The sequence below is a fragment of the Leptinotarsa decemlineata genome, unplaced genomic scaffold (assembly GCF_025532065.1).
Source record: "Leptinotarsa decemlineata unplaced genomic scaffold, Ldec_3_MD MMD2_tig00000035_RagTag_RagTag, whole genome shotgun sequence".
NCBI lineage: Eukaryota > Metazoa > Arthropoda > Insecta > Coleoptera > Chrysomelidae > Leptinotarsa > Leptinotarsa decemlineata.
Genome location: NW_027412540.1, coordinates 15,829,739 through 15,853,189, shown reverse-complemented (window position 1 = coordinate 15,853,189; position 23,451 = coordinate 15,829,739). Strand labels below are relative to the sequence as shown.

Below are 23,451 nucleotides of genomic sequence, written 5' to 3'. Positions count from 1 at the left end.
GGACTGCAACATCTATCCTCTATCGACGAGTTTGATGACGAGAGAAAAGATGTAAAGATCAGAATGTTCATCAAGGGTCTGGAGACAGTGCAGTGCATGATATCGGTTAGTTTGGAAGTAAGATAGGTATTTTTAAGCATTAATTTTTAAAATGATATACCAACACAAGTGATTTTTCGAATAAACTACTAATGTACCTTCGTATTGAACCATGATATTCTCACAATAGACGTTAAGTCAAGAGAAAATATCCTGAAACTACACATTCTTTATGTATTACTTTTTGTGCATTTTTACCTTTTACTTTCGAAACGTACTCTTACAAACTTGAAATTTTCTGAATTTCAGTATAAATGTCAATTCTGAATTATTTTTATACTGTTTCCGAAGCTTTTATCGAAGTGACAATTTGATCTTGAATGATGAAACCAGCAGAGAGGTACTGGAAAGGGAATAGTTACCCGTGTCTTTGTTTCCAGGTAAATATATTGCACCTTTGTTTACACATGATTTTAATACTATTACCTCCAATACCTGTTGAATACCTGCCTGCTGGTTTTATCATTCAGGATTGAATTGTCGTCTCTGAAAATATTAATCTAAATACTGCGTAACAGCTAATATATATGGTCATAACATGGACTAGTAGTTTGAAAAGAGAATATTTTTATTAGAGATTGGATTTTAGGGAAAAAACCATTTTTCACTTTCTATTTCTCCGTCATTAAAGAAAAAATGTGTATTTACAAACGGGAAGAAAAAACACTTTCAAAATAACTTACATGAACCATTAAATTATACGAAAGGGAAAATTTTCATTAGAAGCAATTCCATAAGGAATGTTTTTGGTACAAACTGAATTAGAAAAAGTGATTTTCGTGTGATTTGAAGTTCATGTGAAAGTAGTTGGTTCGAAAAGCCATTTTTCTTTCGCATAATTCAATGCCCATGTGAGTGATTATTTTGAAATGAGTTTTCTTTCCAGATCGCATCTGAAAGAAACTTCTGCGTATGCTCTATACATCTTTATGAAGAGTTTTCATTGTAGTTATTTTTTTCCTTTCTTTGGAACTTTCCAATTTTTTGTTAGATGATGAAGAGGTTTAAAGTCAAATATATATGTTTTTCCACGAATTAAGAGGAAGAAAAAAAGCGCATAAGTTAATAATCAACCTAAAAGAACATCGAAAAGTATTACCTTTTTAATGAATCGATTACTTCAAAACAGTTATTTCAATTTTTTTATTATTGAAAATTGCAGTTTGCACCAAATCAATTAATATTTGTTACACTATGAAATAGCAAGAGGAGGAAAGAAATAAAAAATATATTTTCTGCACCAATTTCTAGTCCCTGTCAGATCAACTACTCTCCTTTCTAATGCCATGAATCATATGTCAAGGGCATTTTGTTTCGATTTACCTGCAGGCAAATATCGGTCAGAAAACAACTAGTATCATTTACGGACCTTGAATTACATATGACATCTATTTGTGTAATGTTCCTCAAGGAGGACACTTTTGGAGTGGTACTTGTAAAAAAGCAATATCTATCATTCTTTATTTAGTTGAGAACCACCTGCGTACATGTATGTTCCAATGTTGTTGCATCCCATCAAGACATTCGTTTGAAACTCTCCAACGCGTGTTTCATGATATTCTACATTACTACAAAACACCTATTTAATTTCTCAAGAAATTTGTTTTACTAACGAGTAATTTATATCCATTATTTACTTGTTGAGCAGTGTATGAAATGTCAAACGCTGACAAATCCACTCGCGGCAGGTAATTTATAGATGCGCAGTAATCTTAAGAAAATAAAACACAGGAACATCGGAGGTTCCGACAAAAGTATTACTACCGTTTCAGCATTATACTGTGCTTGTGGCAACACCACAGTATAGCATAGCTGTCTTTAGTTTTACTGTGGCAACACTGAGTCTTAGTTCAGATGGTGTCAGTCATTTTGTTAAAGGAAAACTTTATTTGTTTTTTTGATTACATATTTATTTATTGTGAAATTTCTACTATGGTATCCATAAAAATTTGTGAAAATTAACAAATTTTAGTTCTAGAATAATTTATCAAAAAGTTTAAGTACGACTATTCGAATGTGCGTCATTATAACCTCAAGGTTTGTTCATCATTGTTTTGTCTGGTGATAGGAGAAAGTTCTTCACCATTCTCAGGAGCATTATGGAAGGACCTAACTCATTTTTCAAATTATTTAGGTTATTTCTAATATTTCCTTGATTATTTGAATCGTTTTTCAGATTCATCCTATAGAAAGATAAATTCAGTGGGAAGTTCGAAAATGTGGCCAACTCAAACAAGTCCACAAAACAGAGAGAATCATGCTCAGCGAAATGATGAAAAACTCACAACTCTGGGGATGACATCTGCAATATCGACTGCTGGTCCTAAACCATCAGATTTAATAAAGACGAAAGAACTAGAAGAATCATTGAAACCATTTGATGTGTTCGAATCCGAACAGGAACTTAATCAACGCATGCATATTTTAGGAAAACTATATAACCTAGTCAAGCAATGGATCAAAGAAGTTTCTATAAAACGTAATATGCCTGAAAGTGTAGCAGAACAATTGGGGGGAAAAGTTTATACATTCGGTAGTTACAGACTTGGTGTGAGTATGTTTTTTATTTGTTTCTCTGGAATGGATGTGTATGTTTTATCGACTGGTCAACAGATTATAGCTAAATTCATTTCATACAGTTCAGTCATTACATAGAAGTAGTGATTCTGCGTCTATAGGAGTATATGAGATTTTAATATGATAGATATAAAGTTCAGGCTATTTCTGACAGGCGACTTTGAAGTATCTTGAACTAACCTCAAAATTAATGAAATTTACTACACATTTGTAAAATTCTAACTATTCTGAATCCACTCAGAATGCAACTATTTCGGTGTCCTTGTATATTGTAAATACCTGTAAGTACATTAATCCACCTTTTTACATTCTTGAGCATTCCAATTTTTTTCTTTAATCACTTCTGCATTATGCCGTGTTGCCACTTTTATTCGGATAGAATAAGTTGGAAGGATACCAGTAATCGTCTAGAGTAGTGGTGTTGATTAGATGTGTACCACTAATAATTGTCTGTAGTATTTTCAATAAAATATCAATGTCCTACAATTTTTATGTAAATAAATAATTTTATGGACTTATTAATGAGATGAAAAAATAATGTGGCATCACTAGTCTCCAATAGAAAAGTCAAATGTACATTTTGATATCCACAGAAAGCATTACCATGAGAATTTAAAACTGATAAAAATATTGAATTGTGGGATCTAATTTGTTTAAGGTTTCATCATATCAAAATGTTGAATAATGAGGTCAGGCATTTATGCCTGACGTTTTCTAACAACCTTCGCCGGTTGAACAGAAGTAATGATGTCCCCAAGAGAACTATTCTATTAACGTTTAATGTATAAGTTTGAAAATGTCCTTATAGGACGAAACTGCAGTAACGTTAGTAACAAATAAAAGTGGTAAAAACATAGAAAGTTTCAATTCCCACTTTTTCATTATGATTTCCTACCCTGTAATAACTTTCCATCAATTTATTGAAATGTATACACTTTTTATTGCTGAAAGGACGATGTTATTTTTTTGAATGGAAATGGGGACTTTGTACAGGTCTTTCAATGCCTATTCTAATAATGGTTTAGTTATGAAAATTGGATCACCATTTGTGAGTATTAGCAGCTTCATGTTCTCTTTGAGAATCTGCAAACAAAAAATATTTCATTTTCTAATATATAAAATCGTTTGAAATTCACACCTTAGTTTATCCCAATAAATGTTCGTTATTTACTTCCCCACAATTATGCATGTTCACAAATACATTCGAAGTCTCAGCAATGACTAAATCTTTGAGATATCAGTAGCAGATGAAACGCTACATACTTCAGATTCCATTTGACCACGGCCTACCAGATCTAATTTTGTTCTCTCAATTCATAATAAAATGATCATAATAGTGATAATGATAATACATTTTATTCATTGTACTCTCACTGGTGAGTGAGAGTTTTTTACCATGCCTTCCATTAGTATGAATTCATTTTTAAATTTGTTTTCTCAGATCCCCCAGTGTTTTCCTCATTTCATCAGGAGTTATTTCTCGGCAAACTTTTCACATTACTCCCCGCGATTAATAGGCCTTTGGTTTTTGTATATTTTTTGCTTTGATGTTCCCACAAATAAAAATCGTATGGAGTTGAATCAGGTGATCTTGGTGGCCATAACATTGAAGACTATTTTTTACATTCCATCTATTCGGAAATTCATCGTCTAGCTAATTCCTGATAATTCCAGCATAATGTGTTGAAGCACAATCCAATTGCAGATATAAGTTATGCTTTATTATGAGTGGTAAATCTTCCTTCAGAGCCGAGGCGTCGAGCAAAACATTTTTGCGAGGCCTTTTTCAAAAAAGTTGTAGCCAACAACAGTACCCTTAGTCTCTTTGTTACCAGGTTCAAAAGTATGTAAAAATTCTGGCTTGAATGGTTTTAATTTGTGTTTTTTTCAAATAACTATATTTTTCTTCAATCCAGACTAGAGTCTAGTTCTAAACTTCAGACATCACCAGAAGATGAGGCTTTGCTGAAACGTTGTGGAAATAATCCTTATGAGAATCAAAAACACAGAACACGGAGCGAAACACGAAAAAACAGCTCATCATACTTTATTTATGAGAATCTTCGGGTTAACATATCTATACAATGTTCTCAAACACCAGAACTTCAACAGCCTTCTCGACATCTTTCTCACCAACCAAGTTGGTGTCTTCAGGAGATGAGTACCTGAAGACACCAACCTGAAATAACAAATCTTTCATCTGCTACTCTGGCAGACTTTATCAGTGGTATATGCATTGACTGTGTTATATCCTTGAAGTCTTAGGAAGGGCTGTCTGTTGATTGATATTATTATGGTAAAAATTGCCATAAGTATAATATTTTTGTTTATTACAAAATTGGTGATATTTAAATAACCTAAATAGTTCTTAAGAACTGTTTATGGGAACTTTGGTGCTGGTTGATGGGCTAAAATAAATGGTAGACAAATTATATACTTTGAACTGATAAATTAAGAATGTGTTGATGTAATGTTTTCAGGTTCACAGTAAAGGTGCAGATATTGATGCACTATGTGTTGCTCCGAGACACATTAGCAGAACTGAATTCTTTACTTCTTTTTATGAACTTCTCAAGGCACAACCTGAAGTATCTGAGCTCAGGGTAAGTAAACAGTAAATTAAACTAATAGATAAAAGTGAAACCATTTGTTTTGATTAATTTTTTCTCAGGCAGTGGAAGAAGCTTACGTGCCAGTGATCAGGATGAATTTTGATGGGATTGAGATTGACATGTTATTTGCAAAACTATCACTGAAAGAAATTCCAGATTCAATGGATTTACGTGATGATATGTTATTGAAACATTTAGAAGAAAAGTGTGTACGGAGTTTGAATGGTTGTCGAGTGACCGATGAGATTTTGAGGCTAGTTCCAAACATAGAAAACTTTAGACTTGCTTTAAGAGCTATTAAGCTATGGGCGAAACGTAAGTATTTTTACAGTTATTGAGTAAACAGTGATAAAGATTGAAGAATTAAATAAAGATCAGTTTGTATATTTTTTAATGCCCTTTTTCTATGAAATTTGTTAAATTCTAGTCAAATTTAATGTTTATGTGCATATGAGTATCTTATATCTTCTTCTTAAGTGGTTTACAGCTTTGTAATTGAATATTTCTTGGCACTTTTCGCACTTTTCGTAATTGTCTGTCATTTGTTTTGAGAATTTCTCAGAAGTGATACTTTTCCATCTCTTACCGGATTCTGAAGAATAACCAGAATTACATCAAAGTAACATCAAGAAACAACATTGGCAGTGTTGAAAAATTTGACAAGCATATTGAAAAATAATTTTCAATTATACATTGCTCCGCTACTCCATTACAAAGATTCAGACGATTGAGATGGAACAAAATGTTGCAACTGAAACAGGAGTCTAAGAACAAAAATGAAGAAAAGGGTTATTCTGAAATGGGAATTGTAGCGAAAAATGCATATGTTTCGAAATTCTGTCAAAGTAAAATGAGTGTGAACAATGCTCAAATGCAAAAATTTTAATGTAATCTGACTGAAAAAAGCTCATTTGATTTGCCTTTGTTAAATTAAAATCTGTTTTTGCCTTTATACTTATTAAAAAAAATAATTCTGTTAAATAATTTTAATGCTTATTTATTTGTTTTCAGGACACGGCATTTACAGTAACGTTCTAGGATATTTGGGTGGTGTTTCCTGGGCTATGCTGGTAGCAAGAACGTGCCAGCTGTATCCAAATGCGGCACCTTCAACTCTAGTGCATAAGTTTTTCCTAATTTTCTCGAAATGGCTGTGGCCACAGCCTGTTTTACTGAAGCAACCATCTAATGTTAACCTTGGATTCCCTGTGTGGGATCCTAGGGTATGTATACTTATTTTGTAACTGGTGAACAGAACTTATTTGCTTCTTACTTGTCATTAAGAGTTATTGGTTAACTTGAAATGCTTTGGATTTACTATTTATTGAATAACAAATCTTTTGGTTATTAAATAGCAGTGGACATTCCGCTACCAGTATTGGGAAATACTTTTCTTCACATACGTCTCAATAATCAAGTAAAAATGATCAGAACTAATTAGTCAGTTGGTATCAGGTTGGTTAGAGAGTTTAATTCATGAAATCAATGCTCTGAGACGAGGGGTATTCGCTATATATAACCAACTTGTTCTAGAAATTGTTCATTTAAAAGTAAGGCACCATCAAACCTCAACTAGGCATTTTCTTTTTCGACCCGCTGTTGTCATTAGATGGTGACAACAGTGGGCGAAAAAAAAACATTTTAAATTCAATCACAATGGGTTATTATTTTGAAAAAAATATAATTCAGATGATTGTTAAGGAAGATAATTCACAGTTCTGGTATTGGAAATAATGATTTTCAACAAATTTCTTTTGGTTTTCTCTATTTGGAACTCATAAGGAATTTTTAATTTTATTTATATACTCAATCAAAAGAATTTGTTTCTAAGCTATTAAATATTTTTTAATGCTTAGCAGGTCTTCGGAAGAGACCTGAACTCTGCAACCTTTCTTTACTTTTTCTCTGAGTTCCAGGGTATTTTAGTGTAATAAAGTTGATTATTTTTCGGTAAGACATTCTCATTATAATGCCATTAATAGTTTTGTTTTCTAATTCAGAAATTTCATGTTCGAACAGGTAAACATTCAAGATCGTTATCACTTGATGCCAATTATCACACCTGCTTATCCTCAACAAAATTCAACATTCAATGTGTCCCTTTCCACAAGAACAATAATGATTGAAGAATTCAAACAAGGTTTGTCTATTACTGATGATATTATGCTCGGAAAGAGCAGTTGGGACAAGTTATTTGAACAGCCAGCATTTTTCACAAAATACAAGCATTTTATTGTACTACTAGTAATGGCAGAAAATGCAAAAGATCATTTGGAGTGGTGCGGACTAGTTGAAAGCAAAGCTAGGATTCTTGTGGGTAAGAAACTAATTAATTTGTTTTTTGTTTCATAAGGTTATTCATAACATAATTTTGAAAGAAAATGCAATTTGCGTTTTTCAGTTTTGTTATTTCCTCGAGATTGGCTTCCTTTTTTGTGTGAGGCACTGAAAGGAAGTCATAATATTGGTTTTGATTGGAGAGAGTTCCCTCATTTCCAGTTGCAAATTGTCTGCTGCTCTTCATAAATATCTCCGAATGTCTGAAAATAATGTATATTTTTAGGATATCTGGAAAGAAATCAGTACATAACCCTTGCACACATCAATCCTGAAAGCTACTCAATGCTGGAGTCCCAAAGGGAACCTAACACAATTTGTTCTATGTGGTTTATTGGACTGGAATTCGCTAAGACAGACTTGAGTGTTGACCTTACAAGAGATATCAAATCATTTATGGATCACGTCATCAAGCATGCAATAAATATTCAGGCTATAAAAGATGGAATGACTTTGGATGCAAGGCATGTTAAGAGGAAACAGTTGTCACAGTATTTGGCGCCAGGCCTTATCAAACGAGAAAGGAAATCTAGTATTACCAAGAATGATACTAACCCTGAAAGTAGAAAGAGAATGTCGTCTGAAGCTATTCCGGAAGGAGATACACCCAATAAAAAGACTAGGCTATCTGAAGAAATTACTCCGGCTCATGTAAGTGAACTGAGATTTTGTAATGAATTTGACCTGGTGGTAATTTGTTTTGGAAATGTAGATTCTCAGTATTTAATTTATCTCAAAGGGAGATATCGTTAACATTTTTCTTTATGAATTTTCATCTGTTTGTTTTGACAGTTTTTGAAAAATCTTAGTTTTAGAAACAGTATCTTTAACAAACATAAATTGATAATGTGTTTAACTATTTTAATATTATTCGTAATCTATATAAGTGTATGTGTTTGTATAGATATGTGTATCAGTATATGTGTGTGTGTGTGTATAAATATATATATGTATATATATATATATATATATATATATATATATATATATATATATATATATGTATGTATGTATATATGTACATGTATGTGTATATATATATGTTTATGATGACTGATGAAAATTTGCAGCTTTGTCAATAAGACCTGAAGTTCTTTGGACAATGAAGCATATTATTATTATTATCATCATTATGGACTCATAGTCTTATCATGCTGGTTGCTTATATGGTATTATTGCTACATAAAAAAGTTTTCGTTAAAAAATTTAAATTCATTGATAAAATTTTTGAGGTCTTGAGTTATTACCTTCACAAAAACTTTCAGCCAGTATCATCAACAAATTGGAAAGTACAATATTCTTTTGATGTCTCCTCTCGAAAGAATGTTTGGCGTAGGTAACTCAATTATTAATGTTGCCTTTATTGAATAATGTCGTCTAACTTCAAATGTTGTAAAAATAAGGAACTTTCAGTAGTATGCTGTTTACAATGTTATAACATTTTCCATAGCAGCTGTCTAGAAAGGAAAAAATATGCAACGAATGTGGAAGGTCACAAAATCATATGTTCGAGAGAATGTTCCAACGCAAGAACCAGGGAGGAAGAGAATTGTGCGGCACTTGAATCTCATATGGTAAAACTAAAAGAAGAAATAAAATTGAAAGACTCGGAGGCAGCATCAAATAATTTCAAATACGAAGAAAAACTAGAGCATCTAATCGATACTGTGGATAAATTGAATCAAGAAATCAGAGAAAAGGATATGTTCATACAAAGACTACGAAGATCCTCACTAGATCTACAAGATGTATTAACTGATACGGAACAAGGCTATATCAAGGACATAAACGAATATAAAAGGAATATTGATGAGCTGAAGATAGAAAACGTAGCTATGCTGAAAAGAAATAAAGAGCTTTTAGATAAAAATGAGGAAATATCTAAAGAGCTACAAAGATTAATGAATGAAATTGAAGAATTCAACATCATCAAAAATAATATGCTAACATCAATCGAAACACTCACAATGGACAATATGGCATATGTGGAGGAACTGAAGCTACTTAAACTGAAACAGACGACTTACAACAACGAAATAGAAGGTAGGAACATTAATATAACAACACTCACTCACCCTCGTAAGCCTGAAATAACATGTCAACGAACCAATACCTCTTTGAAAACAACCAAAAGAAGAATTTTGATAGTATCGAATGTCCATGGTAAAGACTTGGCTCATTACTTGTCTAATAAAACGTTATTTTATTCTGTATCTTCTATTGTGAAGCAAGGAGCCTGTGATAGAGAATTAGCTCGAACTGCACTCCAATTATCTAACAGTTTCACCCACGACGATATTGTCATTCTGTGGACAAATCAAGTTAACCAGATGATAGCTAAGGAATTCGTTGAACAATCTGCTCACATCCGAAGAATTATTATTTCAGAGCCATTTAGATACGACATTGCACATATAAATCAAGAGATTTATGAAAGCAATTTGAATTTCAAAAAATATCTCTCTAGACTTAGCAGTTGTACAGCACGATTCTTTGAGTGCAATAATGTTATTCGCAAAAAAAAACTACAACACTGATGGATTTTCACTAAAAAAAGTTCCAAAAACTCATATTGCCAAAGCACTAATGGACCTCATTGATAATTGGGATTTAGAAACAATCAATTTATTATCAAGTAATGATTGCTGTGTGACAGGAATCACTCAGGAACAGTTCAAGAACACTGATACTTATTGTTCATCAAAAACTATACCTTTTTTATAGGTAAAGTCAGGAGTGAACAGTCAATGTATTTGATGTTACTTAATATTCAATCAGCTAGGAACAAGAGTAATGAACTTTATGCATTTTTGACTAGTATAGGTGAACCTGACATTCTTTTATTAACTGAGCATTGGCTAAAAGCTGACGAACTTTTTTTCTTGGCTGATTATTTAACTTTATCAATTTACTGCAGATCTGAATTTCTTCATGGTGGTACAATGATACTTATTAAAAAATCTCTTTCTGAGAAGCTAAGATTTGAGAACATAAATTTTACAAGTTTAACTATTGAAAAATCATTTGAGATTTCAGTTATATACTGCAAGCAAATCAATATGTATATTTTATGCATTTACAGGGCTCCATCTTCTGATATAGACCTGTTTTTCAATCATTTGGAACAGGTTCTTGATCAGTTACCAATTTCTTCTACTGTGATATTAACTGGTGACTTCAATATTAATTACAGTGAGACTTCCCATCAAACACAATATTTGAATAATCTCCTTGATTCATATAACCTAATGATGCATATTGACTCGCCAACAAGAATCTCACAGTATTCAGAATCAACTATTGATTACATCTGCTCTAATATGAATGATGATTCTATATCATGTAAAGTATTACCTTCAGGCCTTTCTGATCATGAAGCCATAATGTGTACCTTAAATATTAGCTTGGACAAGAATCAAAAAAATCATAGGTTAGGAAGAATATTTAGTAAAAGTAATTACAGTAATTTTCATAAAAAATGTTCAAACATCGACTGGGGAAAGATTCTTTCACTCCATGAAAATATTCAGTTCTCTGAGTTCCATAACTCCCTTTTATATGTCTTCAACGAATCATTTCCAATTCGAAAAATTAAAACTAAGAAGAAAAAAATTTGGATTACTAAAGGTATTAAAATATCAGAAAAAAATTTGCGTTGCTTGCATTATTTAAGAAAATATACCAAAGATGAAAGTTTTCACAACTATTTCTCCCAGTATCGAAATATTTATAGGAAAATAATTAAACAGGCTAAACAGTGCCATTATAAAAATAAAATAATCGAATCGGATAATAAAACCGTTGAAACTTGGAAAATAATTAACGAACTTAGAGGAAAATCGGCTAGAAATAATAATCTACCTATTTCACCTAATACTTTGAATAATTATTTCTGCTCAGTCGCTGGTAATATAAAAAAAAAACATAACATCAAATGATGATCCCCTAGAGAATTTTGAACGATTCAAAGTAGTAGAAACCTTTGTCTTGCATGAAACGGAACTTCAAGAACTAAAACAAGTGGTAGCTATAATCAAAAATAAAAAAACAACTGGGATTGATGAAATCTCCATAAGTATTATTGAGAACCTTCCTGATGAAGCACTTGAAACACTCGTTCATCTGATAAACCAATCTTTCAACACTGGAATATTTCCGGAACAATTGAAAACGTCAGTAATAGTACCATTACATAAAGGAGGTGACCCTAATGATCCCTCTAACTATCGTCCAATCGCACTTATTCCTGCTATTGCTAAGCTCATTGAAAAATTGGTGAAAGTAAGAATCATAAACTTTCTCAACAAACATAATATCATCAGCAATTCACAATTTGGTTTCCAAAATAATAAAAATACAATCGATGCCGTTTTTAACCTACTATATGATATCTATACTGAAATCAATGAGGGTGAGGTAGTTGCGGCAGTGTTCTGTGATTTCTCCAAGGCTTTCGATTGTGTTGATCATAGAATACTGCTGCAGAAGCTGAACTATTATGGTTTTAGGGGACTTTCATACCAATGGATTGAGTCCTATTTATTAAATAGAAATCAAATTGTCAAGTCTACAGAATCTTCCTCATCAGAAACAATTAGATCTGGCGTTCCACAAGGGTCTGTCCTAGGTCCAGTTCTTTTTCTATTATATATAAATGATTTGACAAGTATACATATATCCGGTAGATTCACTTTATTCGCCGATGATACTACCATCATCTGGCACAGTCCGTCTCTCCAGAATTTAAACAAAATAATCATTGAAGATATATTCAAAATTTCCAAATGGTGTGAGTGTAATATACTTTCTTTTAATATTAAAAAAACAAATCTAATTACTTTCAAATGTACGCTTAATGATATCAATATTGGAGTAAGTAGCATTGAAAGTAAGGGATATACTAAATACTTAGGACTATTTATTGATGGTAAGCTAAAATTTGATGAACATATTTCAGCATTAAGGAAAAACATATCATCTGGGTGTTTTGCTGTTAAATTGGTAGCCAAGGAATTAGACTTGCATTCGGCAAAATTGATTTATTATTCTTTAATCGAATCCCGCTTGCGCTACGGTATTGCATTCTGGGGAAGCTGCAGTAGTTATCTCTTTAATAGTATTCTGGTTTTACAGAAACGTGCTATACGATATATGTCCAAAGCTAATTATCGCGACTCTTGCAAACCTTTATTCAAACAATTCGGAATTCTAACAGTAATGGCTTTATACATTTTTGAAACTGTTACATTAATAAAGAAACATATTGACAGATTTGGGTCACCCCAAGTTCATTACACCACTAGACAAGACAATAATATTAAACTTCCGAGACCGACTTCCACTTTATTTAAAGATTCATTCATTTACAATGGATGCAAAATATTCAATCATTTACCTGATGAAATTAAAGACATTATACCTCTTAAGCAGTTCAGAAAAGCTGTAAAAAATATTTTGGTTGTTAGACCGTATTACCACCTTGAGGAATATTTCAGTGACACGCTATCATAGTTGTACTATTCATACTCCAAAATTCTTAGTAATAGTTCATTTTTAAATATTCGTAAAGCGATATAGTGGTTTAGGTATATGATTCATAATTTCACACATTGTTATCCAGGTTGATATACATATATATATATATATATTTTCTCTCTTGTAAAAATTGACTCAGGCTTAGGACTTTATTGTGTTTTTAATGTATGTACTATGCATGTGTATGTCTGTTGGTGTGTGTGTACACACACCTTGTACTGATTTTAATATTTTATATGTATTATTTTGCACTATTTTTAAGCTTTGTAACCATGATTTATCATGTATACAATAAAGCATATTCTCTCTCTCTCTCTCTCATATATAAGATATTTCTGAAATTTAGAAATCCCTAGAACATTACATTACTCTTTCTCATGTGATGCATAAGATTATTTAAAATAACTTGATTATTTGCTTTCTATTTTTGCAGTTCGACGAAAGTTCAAATAACTCGATCAACAATGACTCAAACAGCAACTTCAGCTTAGCAGACTCGGAGGGTAATTTGAGCGGGCTCTCAGTTGTCGATCCCAGTCATCCTACAGCCAGTTCCAATGTAGCAGAGGCTGTGTGTACCTGACATCTCAAAATGCAACATTTTCCTAGAATTGTTCGTTTGTCATCGTAATAAAAGTAAGCAACCCCAGATGAAATAACATAATTTTAATGTATTTCAATGGAATTGATTAATGGAAGATATATCTAATTATTATCTGGGAATTTTCTTAGATATTTCTATTATTTTTTTCAATAGTATGAAACTACCTCAATTTTTTCCATTGAAAAAAATAAAGAAACCTTGATACAGTGGCGTAGCTAGGGGTGGTTTGGATGACACGTGATGACCCAAATGCAAAAGAAAATATGAAATATCCATATACTATTTAGAGATACTGAAGGGTGCATTTAATATGTCTTAGTGACAAGTGATATAATGTATGACATGGAGGATTTGAATTGTAAAGTTGATTTTTTCAACTCAAATATTATTATTATTATTAGTAAAATACGTGAAAAGCAACTCTGTACATTGGTGGAATTATTATTAAAGATTTGAGAAATCTCACGAACAAAACGATAAACCTTGAGAAAAAAGCGTACTTAGAATTCAGTTTATGAAATAAAATTAACTATGGAAAGGACTAGCAGACTTTGACATATACAGTAAGAAATCAAACATGACGCTTCCAGATCACTTGTCTAATGTTAACAAAATTAATGAATACTTCTGCGGTATCAACAATAACAACTTGATTCCTGATGAGGAATGTATTTCTTTTTTTAACCAAAATAAAAAACATGAACGCACATTTAATTTCCATGCCATTAATAATAATGAAGTATATGAAGTGATTTTAAGCATTAAATCTGATGCCGTTGGTCCGAACCTACTGAGTATAAAGATGCTATTACATTGTTGCCGTATCATTATGCCTCATATCACTCATATTTTCAATTATTGTCTAGAATGTAATGAATATCCGACTCTATGGAAACAATCACATATTCTGTCTTTAGCAAAGTACCTATTCCAGATAATTTGAGCGATCTCGGTCCTATCAGTATACTATGTGCGATATCCAAGGTTTTTGAAAAAATAACAAGTAAACAATTAAAAAATTATCTAGATGAATTCCATATTCTACCACCTAGTCAATCTGGTTTCCGAGCAAATTTTAGCTGCACAACTGCATTATTAAAAGTAGTTGATGACATCCAAAGGTCAATAGAGGATTAGTAAACTTTGTCTTCTAGTTCTGCTCGGTTACTCAAAGGCGTTTGACCGCATAAACCATGTACTTCTTATATCTCTTCTGAATTACCTTGGATTCGCACCGAGTGCAACTGAGTTGATTGGAAATTACTTATAGACCCGATCACAATGTGTCACCTTCAAAAACTCTACTTCGAATCTCATCAATATCTATAACGGTGTTCCGCAAGGGTCCATATGGGGCCCACTATTTGTATTATATACATCATAATTTCCAGATTGTCTTCAATATTCTTCTGTCATCTGCTACGCCGATGATACTCAAATCTACATAGAATGTGATGAAGATACTTTTGACACAGAAAACACTTAATGATGACTTATGTTCTTTGATGAAATTATCCACCAAATATTGCTTAACTGTCAATCCCTCTAAGTCAGTAGTTATGCTCTTTGGAAGGACATTGTCACGTAAACGCAATCTAGACAAGGTTTCTATAAATGCAAACAGAGTTGAGTTACCTCTTAAGGATATTTCTAAAAACTTAGGACTATACCTCGACAGTTTTTTAAGATTCACACGACATGTATCACAAATTTTGAAACGAGGGTACAGCAATCTCAAAATGGTATATTCTAATAGAACACTGTTGAACAAAAAAAACAAAATGACCTTGTGTGAATCTTTAGTGTTATCACATGCTGATTTTGCGGACGTAGTATATGGTCCCAATCTCCTTCTAGCTGACAAGAATAGATAACAAAAGCTACAAAATTCATGTGTGAGGCTAATAACTGGAACAAAAAGACGCGACCAAATATCACACCATTTGAAAGATATCGGATGGCTAAATATGGAGTCGCGACACATTCTACTGTATTGTTTCATAAAATAATCAATGGCAAGAAACCAAATTATCTTTATAGAAAAATCAGTTACAGGACGGACGTACACAACCTCAATCTTCGATTCCGAAATCAGCTTACCACACCAAACCATAAAACCTCTCAATTCAGAGGCTCTTTTTCATTTTTTCTACCCCGGCTAGACAACCGGTTACCGAATGGATATATGCATATTTATTCTGGTGCGCTGAAAAAGAAACTTAAGAGAGATATTTTAATGGGTATTTTCACTATATCTTGAGACCTGTCAAGTAGGCATTTTAATATCTATATCATTTCTTGTATACCATACAGATATAAATTGTTATTTATTTATTCTCGCTCAATAATTTATAATCTCCATTTGTATTTATGCATAATTATTATTTTTTGAATTAAATTGTAAATAGGAATAAGGTTGGATGGAAGAGCAAGTTTTATCCATGTGTGAACATGGGCGAAAAATGAATCCGGCCATTTGATATGAACTTATCAATAAAATCAATTATTATTATTATTATAACAAATAAATCTGACTGTGCTGAAATTCATAACTCACCTAGAGGCAATTGATTCGAAACAAGTGCATACAAAAAATTTGAAATATATTATTTCAGAGTTTGCAGCTGCTAAGGCTACAAAGAAATTATATGTACCTTGAAAGAGGAGCTTTATTGTTTTAAATAAAATAAAAATTAGGTTTTTATTGCTTTTAACAATTTTTATACTTTGCTCTAGTGACATCATCAATATGCACAGGGTGTTGCCACTCATACTAGCTATGTCATTGACCTGAATAAGTTTATTCAACTTTCCCATAGAATTCTAGTAGTGAATGTTTTATGGTAATCATCAAAATGTAACTGTCACATGTTTTCAGTTTCTTTTCAGGTTCGAGAATGGATATGTCTCCAGTTGAATTCAAGTACGTATTCAAAAAATTTCCACAATAATTTGGAGGTAAAATATTATCGCAAATGGTGCAATGTGTATTGTTTAAGGTGGAGTAAAAGTGTGTCCTGAATGTATGAATGTAGATGAAATACTTATTTTAGTCTGTAAATAATTCATATAGAGGTAAATCATATTAATTTGTGTTCTTTAATACATACATTTATTTATTCCATGTATGATGTCTTAAAATAGGTTATTTCATTAAAAGAATAGTATACAGAGCTGGGCTGAATTTTGAATCGAGGAAAAGATAATTCTTTGTTGAGTTGAAATTCTACCTATTTTTAATATTTATTGAGATATTCGTCCATTTTATTTTATTCCATTAATTATTCAAATAGTTCCTCTTGTACTTTAGTAGAATATATGTTATATGATTGTTTGTTTAGAAGTTACAATACATTTTATTGTAGAATTATTACATCAACTTCTAACAATACATTGAATATTAAAGTTATGAAAATGTTCAACTAAAATAGAAACAAAACCTTGGACAGATTCCCCATATGTTTAACTTGTTTGATTGAGGACCTATTTATTTTGTAGAAATTCATATTGAATATAGGATAAAGATAAACAAAATTTATTTTCTTTATCCTATATCTCTTGTTTACATTCTAATGTACTTAAGCTGTGATAAGATGTTAAAAACGAAAAAAAAAATATTTGAAATAACTTTCTTGAAATTGGGTCAAAATAATTCATCAATAAACTAAAAATATCTTGCGTGTTACCGCATATTTGTATATACTAAAAGTTTTTGAAAATTTTCAGTCCACTCTGAATATGATGACATTAAGTTTATGTTAATTTTGCGGTAATATTTTACTCAGTGTAAATATTAGATTTTTTATTTCTCACTGTAAAACTTATTTTATGACATACAAAAGGAGTTTTAATAAGTTATCTGTAGAACGAAATCAATTTTATTTTTGATATTTTTTTTTGTTTCTCGCCATCCTCTGACGACTGGTATTACAATTTTTCGTAAATTATGCAAATTCCTTTTGAAGATGGAATATTGAAGTTTCTATTTATTGTTACACTTTTTTTTAAGGGCAACCGATTTTATGAAGTTTTTTTTATTTATTAAAATGGGGAAACCGTTTCAAAATTTTCAATTTGAAGTGGATATTAGGTTGGTTAGGATTTGGACTTATAAACACTGCTTGACATGTATCTTGATTGAAAAGGTAATAAAGATCATTTTTCCCCTCAGTCTAGTTCATTTCATTTTCAACAGGACCTCTATTTCGAAAAACAGGCACGGCTGCTCAAAAAAGCATCAAAATTGAAGTGAAATTTTACTAAAGAAACAAAAATAATACGATTCCTTCGAGACAGATAGGGTTGCCTTATTCCTTAAAAGATATAAAAATATTGTTTTTTCATTGATAATAACATGAAATAAGACAATGTTCGTTGATGATTTCTCAGCTTCTAGTGGCATGAAGATGAATAAGGACAATATAACTAGTCCCAAAAACACACTTCCTTAGAATTTTATGATTGAGGTGAATATTAGTATCTCTAATGTTTTTCTGAATTTTCCTAGGCCATCAATAGGCCATAAGGCCTATTGATGTTTGATCAAACGTAATTTGGTTATTAAATCTTGGAATCACGTGTTAGAACTGACACGTTAGTCTTGTTAGGAGTCACACGTTAAAAGCTGAGACCTCGTTAGTCCTTAGCTCAAACAAGTTTCGACTTCTTAGGGGTTGTCGTTCGTAGTACGACAGCTGGTTAACGGAAAAAGATATTTATTTAAACATATATAGTCCCATGAAAGTACTTACAGGAATAAGTAGTATGAGATCCAGAGGCTTATATCTATTTAGCAAGCTAATTTGACAAATTATTAATATTCAAACCCATTACTTGATGAAAATTAATAACAGTAACTGATGAACCTACTTATTTCAACGTATAATGGATAATTTGACAAAGAATGTATTAGTAATACAACACATTATGAAACACATCTTAGGCATTAATATTACTGAAGAGCAATTAGATATTTCACAGAAGAATAAAACATTTTGAGTTTTTAACTATAAGTATTCGCTAATTTAATAATTTTATTTTCTGTTTAATTTTGACCACTATTTGTTTGGTGAAATGGAATTCTTATCAGATAGGGCAGTTAGTTCATTAGGTGCACTGCAGTATCTGATGAAAAAAATCAACCCTAATTAAAGAAAAATTCATGCACGAAAATAATTAACTCGATATGTGCATAAAACTAATTATCCCAACCGTCATATATGGCTTCAGTCAAAAGATCCTGTGACAACCAGCATATCCACTAAGTCAGCTGCAGCCTCCATTTTGGCAACGAAGCGTTGTTCATTCCTTAGACTTGATTACGCTGCACTTATGAGGTTAAAAACCAGAAATACATGTCTGCAGTTAGCCAAACTTCTTGTTTGATTGATAGTCTATGATTTTTCTCTTCTGCTCTGGGTTTTGTAGTTGTGACAATATAGTATTTGACAGTGTAGGTTCTGATGAATGCCTGCAGAAAAACAACTACTTTCCCGGCCAATACCACGCTGGATATTGAATTATATCCGACAGACATGTATGCAAGATACCTCGCAGGGGTTAGTCTCGCAGATATGTTTCGTTTACCCAGCAGCAGGATCATCCTGAAATCATTCAAGTAGATTACCTAAAGACCTGTTTGGAGGTATAACCTCTCATCAGTGCAGGAAAGATCCGACCCAAACAGCAAAGTGCCTACCTGGGACTCAAATAATTTCAGTTCGACTGCATGTATGAAACTTCCGTCCAAGAGAAAGATTGTTAACTAGTAAAAAGTTTCTCAACTTCTGAGAGTTGTCGTTCGTATGGGGGCGACAGCTGATTAACGAAAAAAACATAAACAGAACAGCTCCATCTCGTGAAAAAAAAACTCCAAGCAGGGAAGAAACATCCCATGTACCAATACTCCGAAGACTGGATAGTCTATATACAAAGACTGTATCGAGGAAACATACGTATGAGAAAATAAATTTTTTGAAATAAAATCTCAAAATATTCGTCTGTCCCAACTATGAGGGACTTGTTAAAATCATCTGACTTGACAACTGACATGTGGTTTAACACGTGGTTTGTACAGGAAAATTTGGTCAAGCTAAAAAAAGCTTATTTTAACAGAAACATGTGTTTTAAGTATTTTTATTGAGTTTATAGGCCAAGTCAATTGAATTGGTAATAGGTTTGAAAGAAAAAAATATATGATTCTGACAAGGTAAGTAAATTTATTTTTGTACAGATTTCTCTATGAAACATTGTTTTTTGAATAAAAAAATTGCAGTATGCTAATTCGACACTTATTTTCAAGAACACAATATTCATTTAAAGAAAATGCACAATTTGAAAGCCTATTTCTACAATTGTAAGGAATTTCTTTTTCTGATTGAAAACTTTCAAGTTCTTTGCATTCATATTCATTCAAAAACATTCTTTGTTAGGGAATAACTTCTATTACTAACGTAAGGAATAGTTACAAATCATGTTTCCTATATACAGAGTGTATCAACAATGCGTGGGTTGACGACAGCAGCTTCTCTGTTTGTGATAGGAACAGAAGAAGCTTCGAATAAAAGTAGAGTACTGAAAGTTAAGTTTTGAAAATATAGCATCAATATATAGGGTATTCAATAAATGTGATTTAACAAAGTTTTACTTTTTAAATAGAACACTGTATATTTTTTACTCGAATGATTTGCTTCAAAAATATAAGTTTGTTGGGATTTATACTGTCCAAAATGGATTCAGACAGGGGATTTCAAAACTCATAACTTTTTTTATAATTAAGCGACTTTTAAATAAGTTCATACCAGAATAATTCACACACTATAAGCTTACAGAAAATATAGGGTTTGACACCTTGATTTCTTTCAGAAATTTATCTAATTTTTGTGGAAAGTATGAAATAGTAGTTGAAGCAATATAGATTTATTCATTCAGTGCTGATAGAAAGGATAAGAAATGAACTCGAAACAATTTTGAAATACATAAATCTATGTGTAAACTAGGTCTATCTTCAATTTCGTTAATAATTTGAAGTACTGCTTATCTTATAATAGAGTGAAAAACTTCTATAAGTCTATTTTTCTTTCACTATCATTGATTTTCAGAGGTAGAGCCAGACAGAAACATATAATAATTTGAGAGTAGTATATCTTTTGAATTATATCTGATTTCTTTGATTTTGCTAATCTGTGTTTATGTTCCTCCATAACACATTTATTCATATATTATAGTTACTAAGGTTCGATAGGCTGAACAATGTATGCAGCACAATTCAATTCTACTAGGAAATTAATATTACTGGAGTTTTTTCCCAACACCAAATCGATATTTTAACACCTCGACGTGTTTCGATCACCAAGTGATCATCTTCAAGAGGAAGATTAAACTAGAAACTATCGCGAAGAACGCTATTTATGCTATATAGATATACCGTACACCAAAGGTTCCAAATAGTGCATCATATCTACTAGGAAAAGCAAGGAATCAGTTTTCTTTACGAAGGTAACTGTGGAGAAACCTATCAATGACATATCACACAGTTCTAACTAACTACATACTCAACTCAAACACTCTTTACAGTACAATAAAATCAAAACTCTCATACATTGTAAAAAATCAGAGTCCAAACAGTTGAGGTGAATTTGAGTTTTTACAAAATATCAAACGTTATTGTGACTGAATATCAACAACTTTAAACAAAGTTATTGTGTCTTTTTCAGTATTTTGTAACATTATCCCCCTCGGTGTAAATTTACCCCCAGCTCAGATATTCAGGATAATGTAGATTCCGTGTGCCATCTGTAGATCGGCAACTTTGACGATACCTTGGAGACCTATATAAACTTTTTGAACTTATCTATAAACCAAACACCTATCGCAAAATCATTTTCAAGAATAATCACAAGTTGGTCCAGACGCAGAAATCAGAACATTCGTAAAAGAGAAAAAAATGTCAAATAACCTACTGTAATGAATATTTTTTTAATTGAATCTCAATCTGAGTTTTCCATGTTTCTTAATGTATCAGGTATCCTATTGTATAATATGTATTCCTGAATGATAAATTGATCTATATTTAAAGTAAATTCTTCGTTAATGAATTGTTTGAATGAATTAAATGGTCACATCGGTTTGGTGGCAAACCTCTCGTCCCCCCTCGACAGGGCCCGATCTAGGGGGGCAAACCAGGCAATTGCCCGGGGCGGCAAAATTGAGGGCGACACGGCGTCGGCGGCAAAAATTTGAAAGATCTAACGAAATTAACTTTAAACGTTCAAGCCAGTCTCGATATACCTACACAGTAGGTTGAATGGATTGACGCCAATCAGAAAACAACTACTCCTCTAGCTAATACCACAAAGGGCGTTGGATTATATCCGACAGGTGTTAGTGCAGGAAATTTCCTGAATGTGCAATTGTCTGTGGAAATTCCTGCACTGACGCCTGTCGGATATAATCCAACGCCCTTCGTGGTATTAGCCACGAAGGGTATTAGGAAATTTCCTGAATATGCAATTGGCTGTGAAAATTCCTGCACTGACGCCTGTCGGATATAATCCACGCCCTTTGTGGTATTAACCAGGAGAGTAGTTGTTTTCTGATAGGCGTCAGTTCATTCAACCTACCTTGTATGCATATCGAGACTGGCTTGAACGTTTAAAGTTCATTTCTTTAGATTTGTTTGCTGTCAGTCTTCAAGCATAGCCTACTGACTAATAAGAAAATTTGAAAGATGGTTAAACAAAAAAAAACACATCCTACACAAAAGTTGTTAGAATATAATATATTACTATTGACATCACTGAAATTTCACATCATATTTTAGTAGATTACAAAAATTACACCATCTATGGAATAACCGCATGGGTAGAAGACGGCAAATATTATTTTGTCCGGAGTGACGAAATAGCTGGATCGGGCGCTGCCCCTCGAGAGTGTGCTGCTTGTTTACGCAGATTCCCATTGTTTCGAGATTCAACACAATACACCTCAAAGAAACTTTTTTGAATGGTATCATTTGGAGAATACCCTGCTTTGTGGAATAATCTCCCCGATATGTTTTCCAGTGATTTCAACCCAACGTAAATCTTCACTTCCACGCAGGAAAGTGTATACAAAAGAAAATTAGTGGATATGCATTTATTATTAACTATATATAGTTAGCTAAAATTTGACGAAAAGTATTTCAGCGTTGAGGCTAAAATATTTCCGAGTGTTTTGCTCTCAAATTGGTAGCAAAGGAGTTAAATTTATCAACTGCAAAAATGGTATATTATTCTCTATAATAATCGAATCCCACTTTAAGACACCATGGTAAAATAAAGCATAAGTTCTCTCTATCTCTCTCTCTCTCTCTCCAATCAATAAGGATTTTAAAAACTGATATTAAAAAATATATCTTTTAGTGCTATTATGACAGTAATATGAGATACCAGGAAAGATTTCAGAATTCTATTTTCATTCATATTGTGATCGTCAACCACTCTTTATGACAGCCACTGTATAATTTTCGTTAATGAAATTACAAATTTTGAAGGAAAACTAAAAGCTGTTTTTTTATATTTGCGACCTTTTCGTTTTAAGCTTTATTGATTGATATGACGCGCATGTGCGATCGGGAACTCCAAATAAATATTCATCTCTTTCTTGGAGAGTTATCCTCATAGCTACTGCTGGCCGACTCTACTTTCC

At 32.2% G+C, this 23,451-nt stretch overlaps 1 protein-coding gene across 4 annotated transcripts; it reads left to right on the top strand.

The window, feature by feature from the left end:
- The first annotated feature begins 1,925 nt into the window (after nucleotides 1-1,925).
- On the top strand, nucleotides 1,926-17,934 carry hrg (poly(A) polymerase hiiragi). Of its 4 annotated transcripts, none has more exons than XM_074171952.1 (10): nucleotides 1,926-2,136; nucleotides 2,276-2,649; nucleotides 5,157-5,279; nucleotides 5,348-5,603; nucleotides 6,300-6,511; nucleotides 7,308-7,605; nucleotides 7,852-8,276; nucleotides 13,594-13,796; nucleotides 16,654-16,687; nucleotides 17,774-17,934. In XM_074171952.1, the coding sequence occupies exons 2-8, from the start codon at nucleotides 2,317-2,319 to the stop codon at nucleotides 13,741-13,743; spliced, it is 1,797 nt and encodes a 598-aa protein (XP_074028053.1). In that variant the 5' UTR covers nucleotides 1,926-2,136; nucleotides 2,276-2,316; the 3' UTR covers nucleotides 13,744-13,796; nucleotides 16,654-16,687; nucleotides 17,774-17,934. The 4 variants fall into 4 exon arrangements, with proteins under 4 accessions (XP_074028053.1, XP_074028052.1, XP_074028051.1 ...); XM_074171951.1 differs by having other exon boundaries at nucleotides 16,643-16,687; XM_074171950.1 differs by having other exon boundaries at nucleotides 16,654-17,934.
- The last annotated feature ends 5,517 nt before the right edge of the window (nucleotides 17,935-23,451 follow it).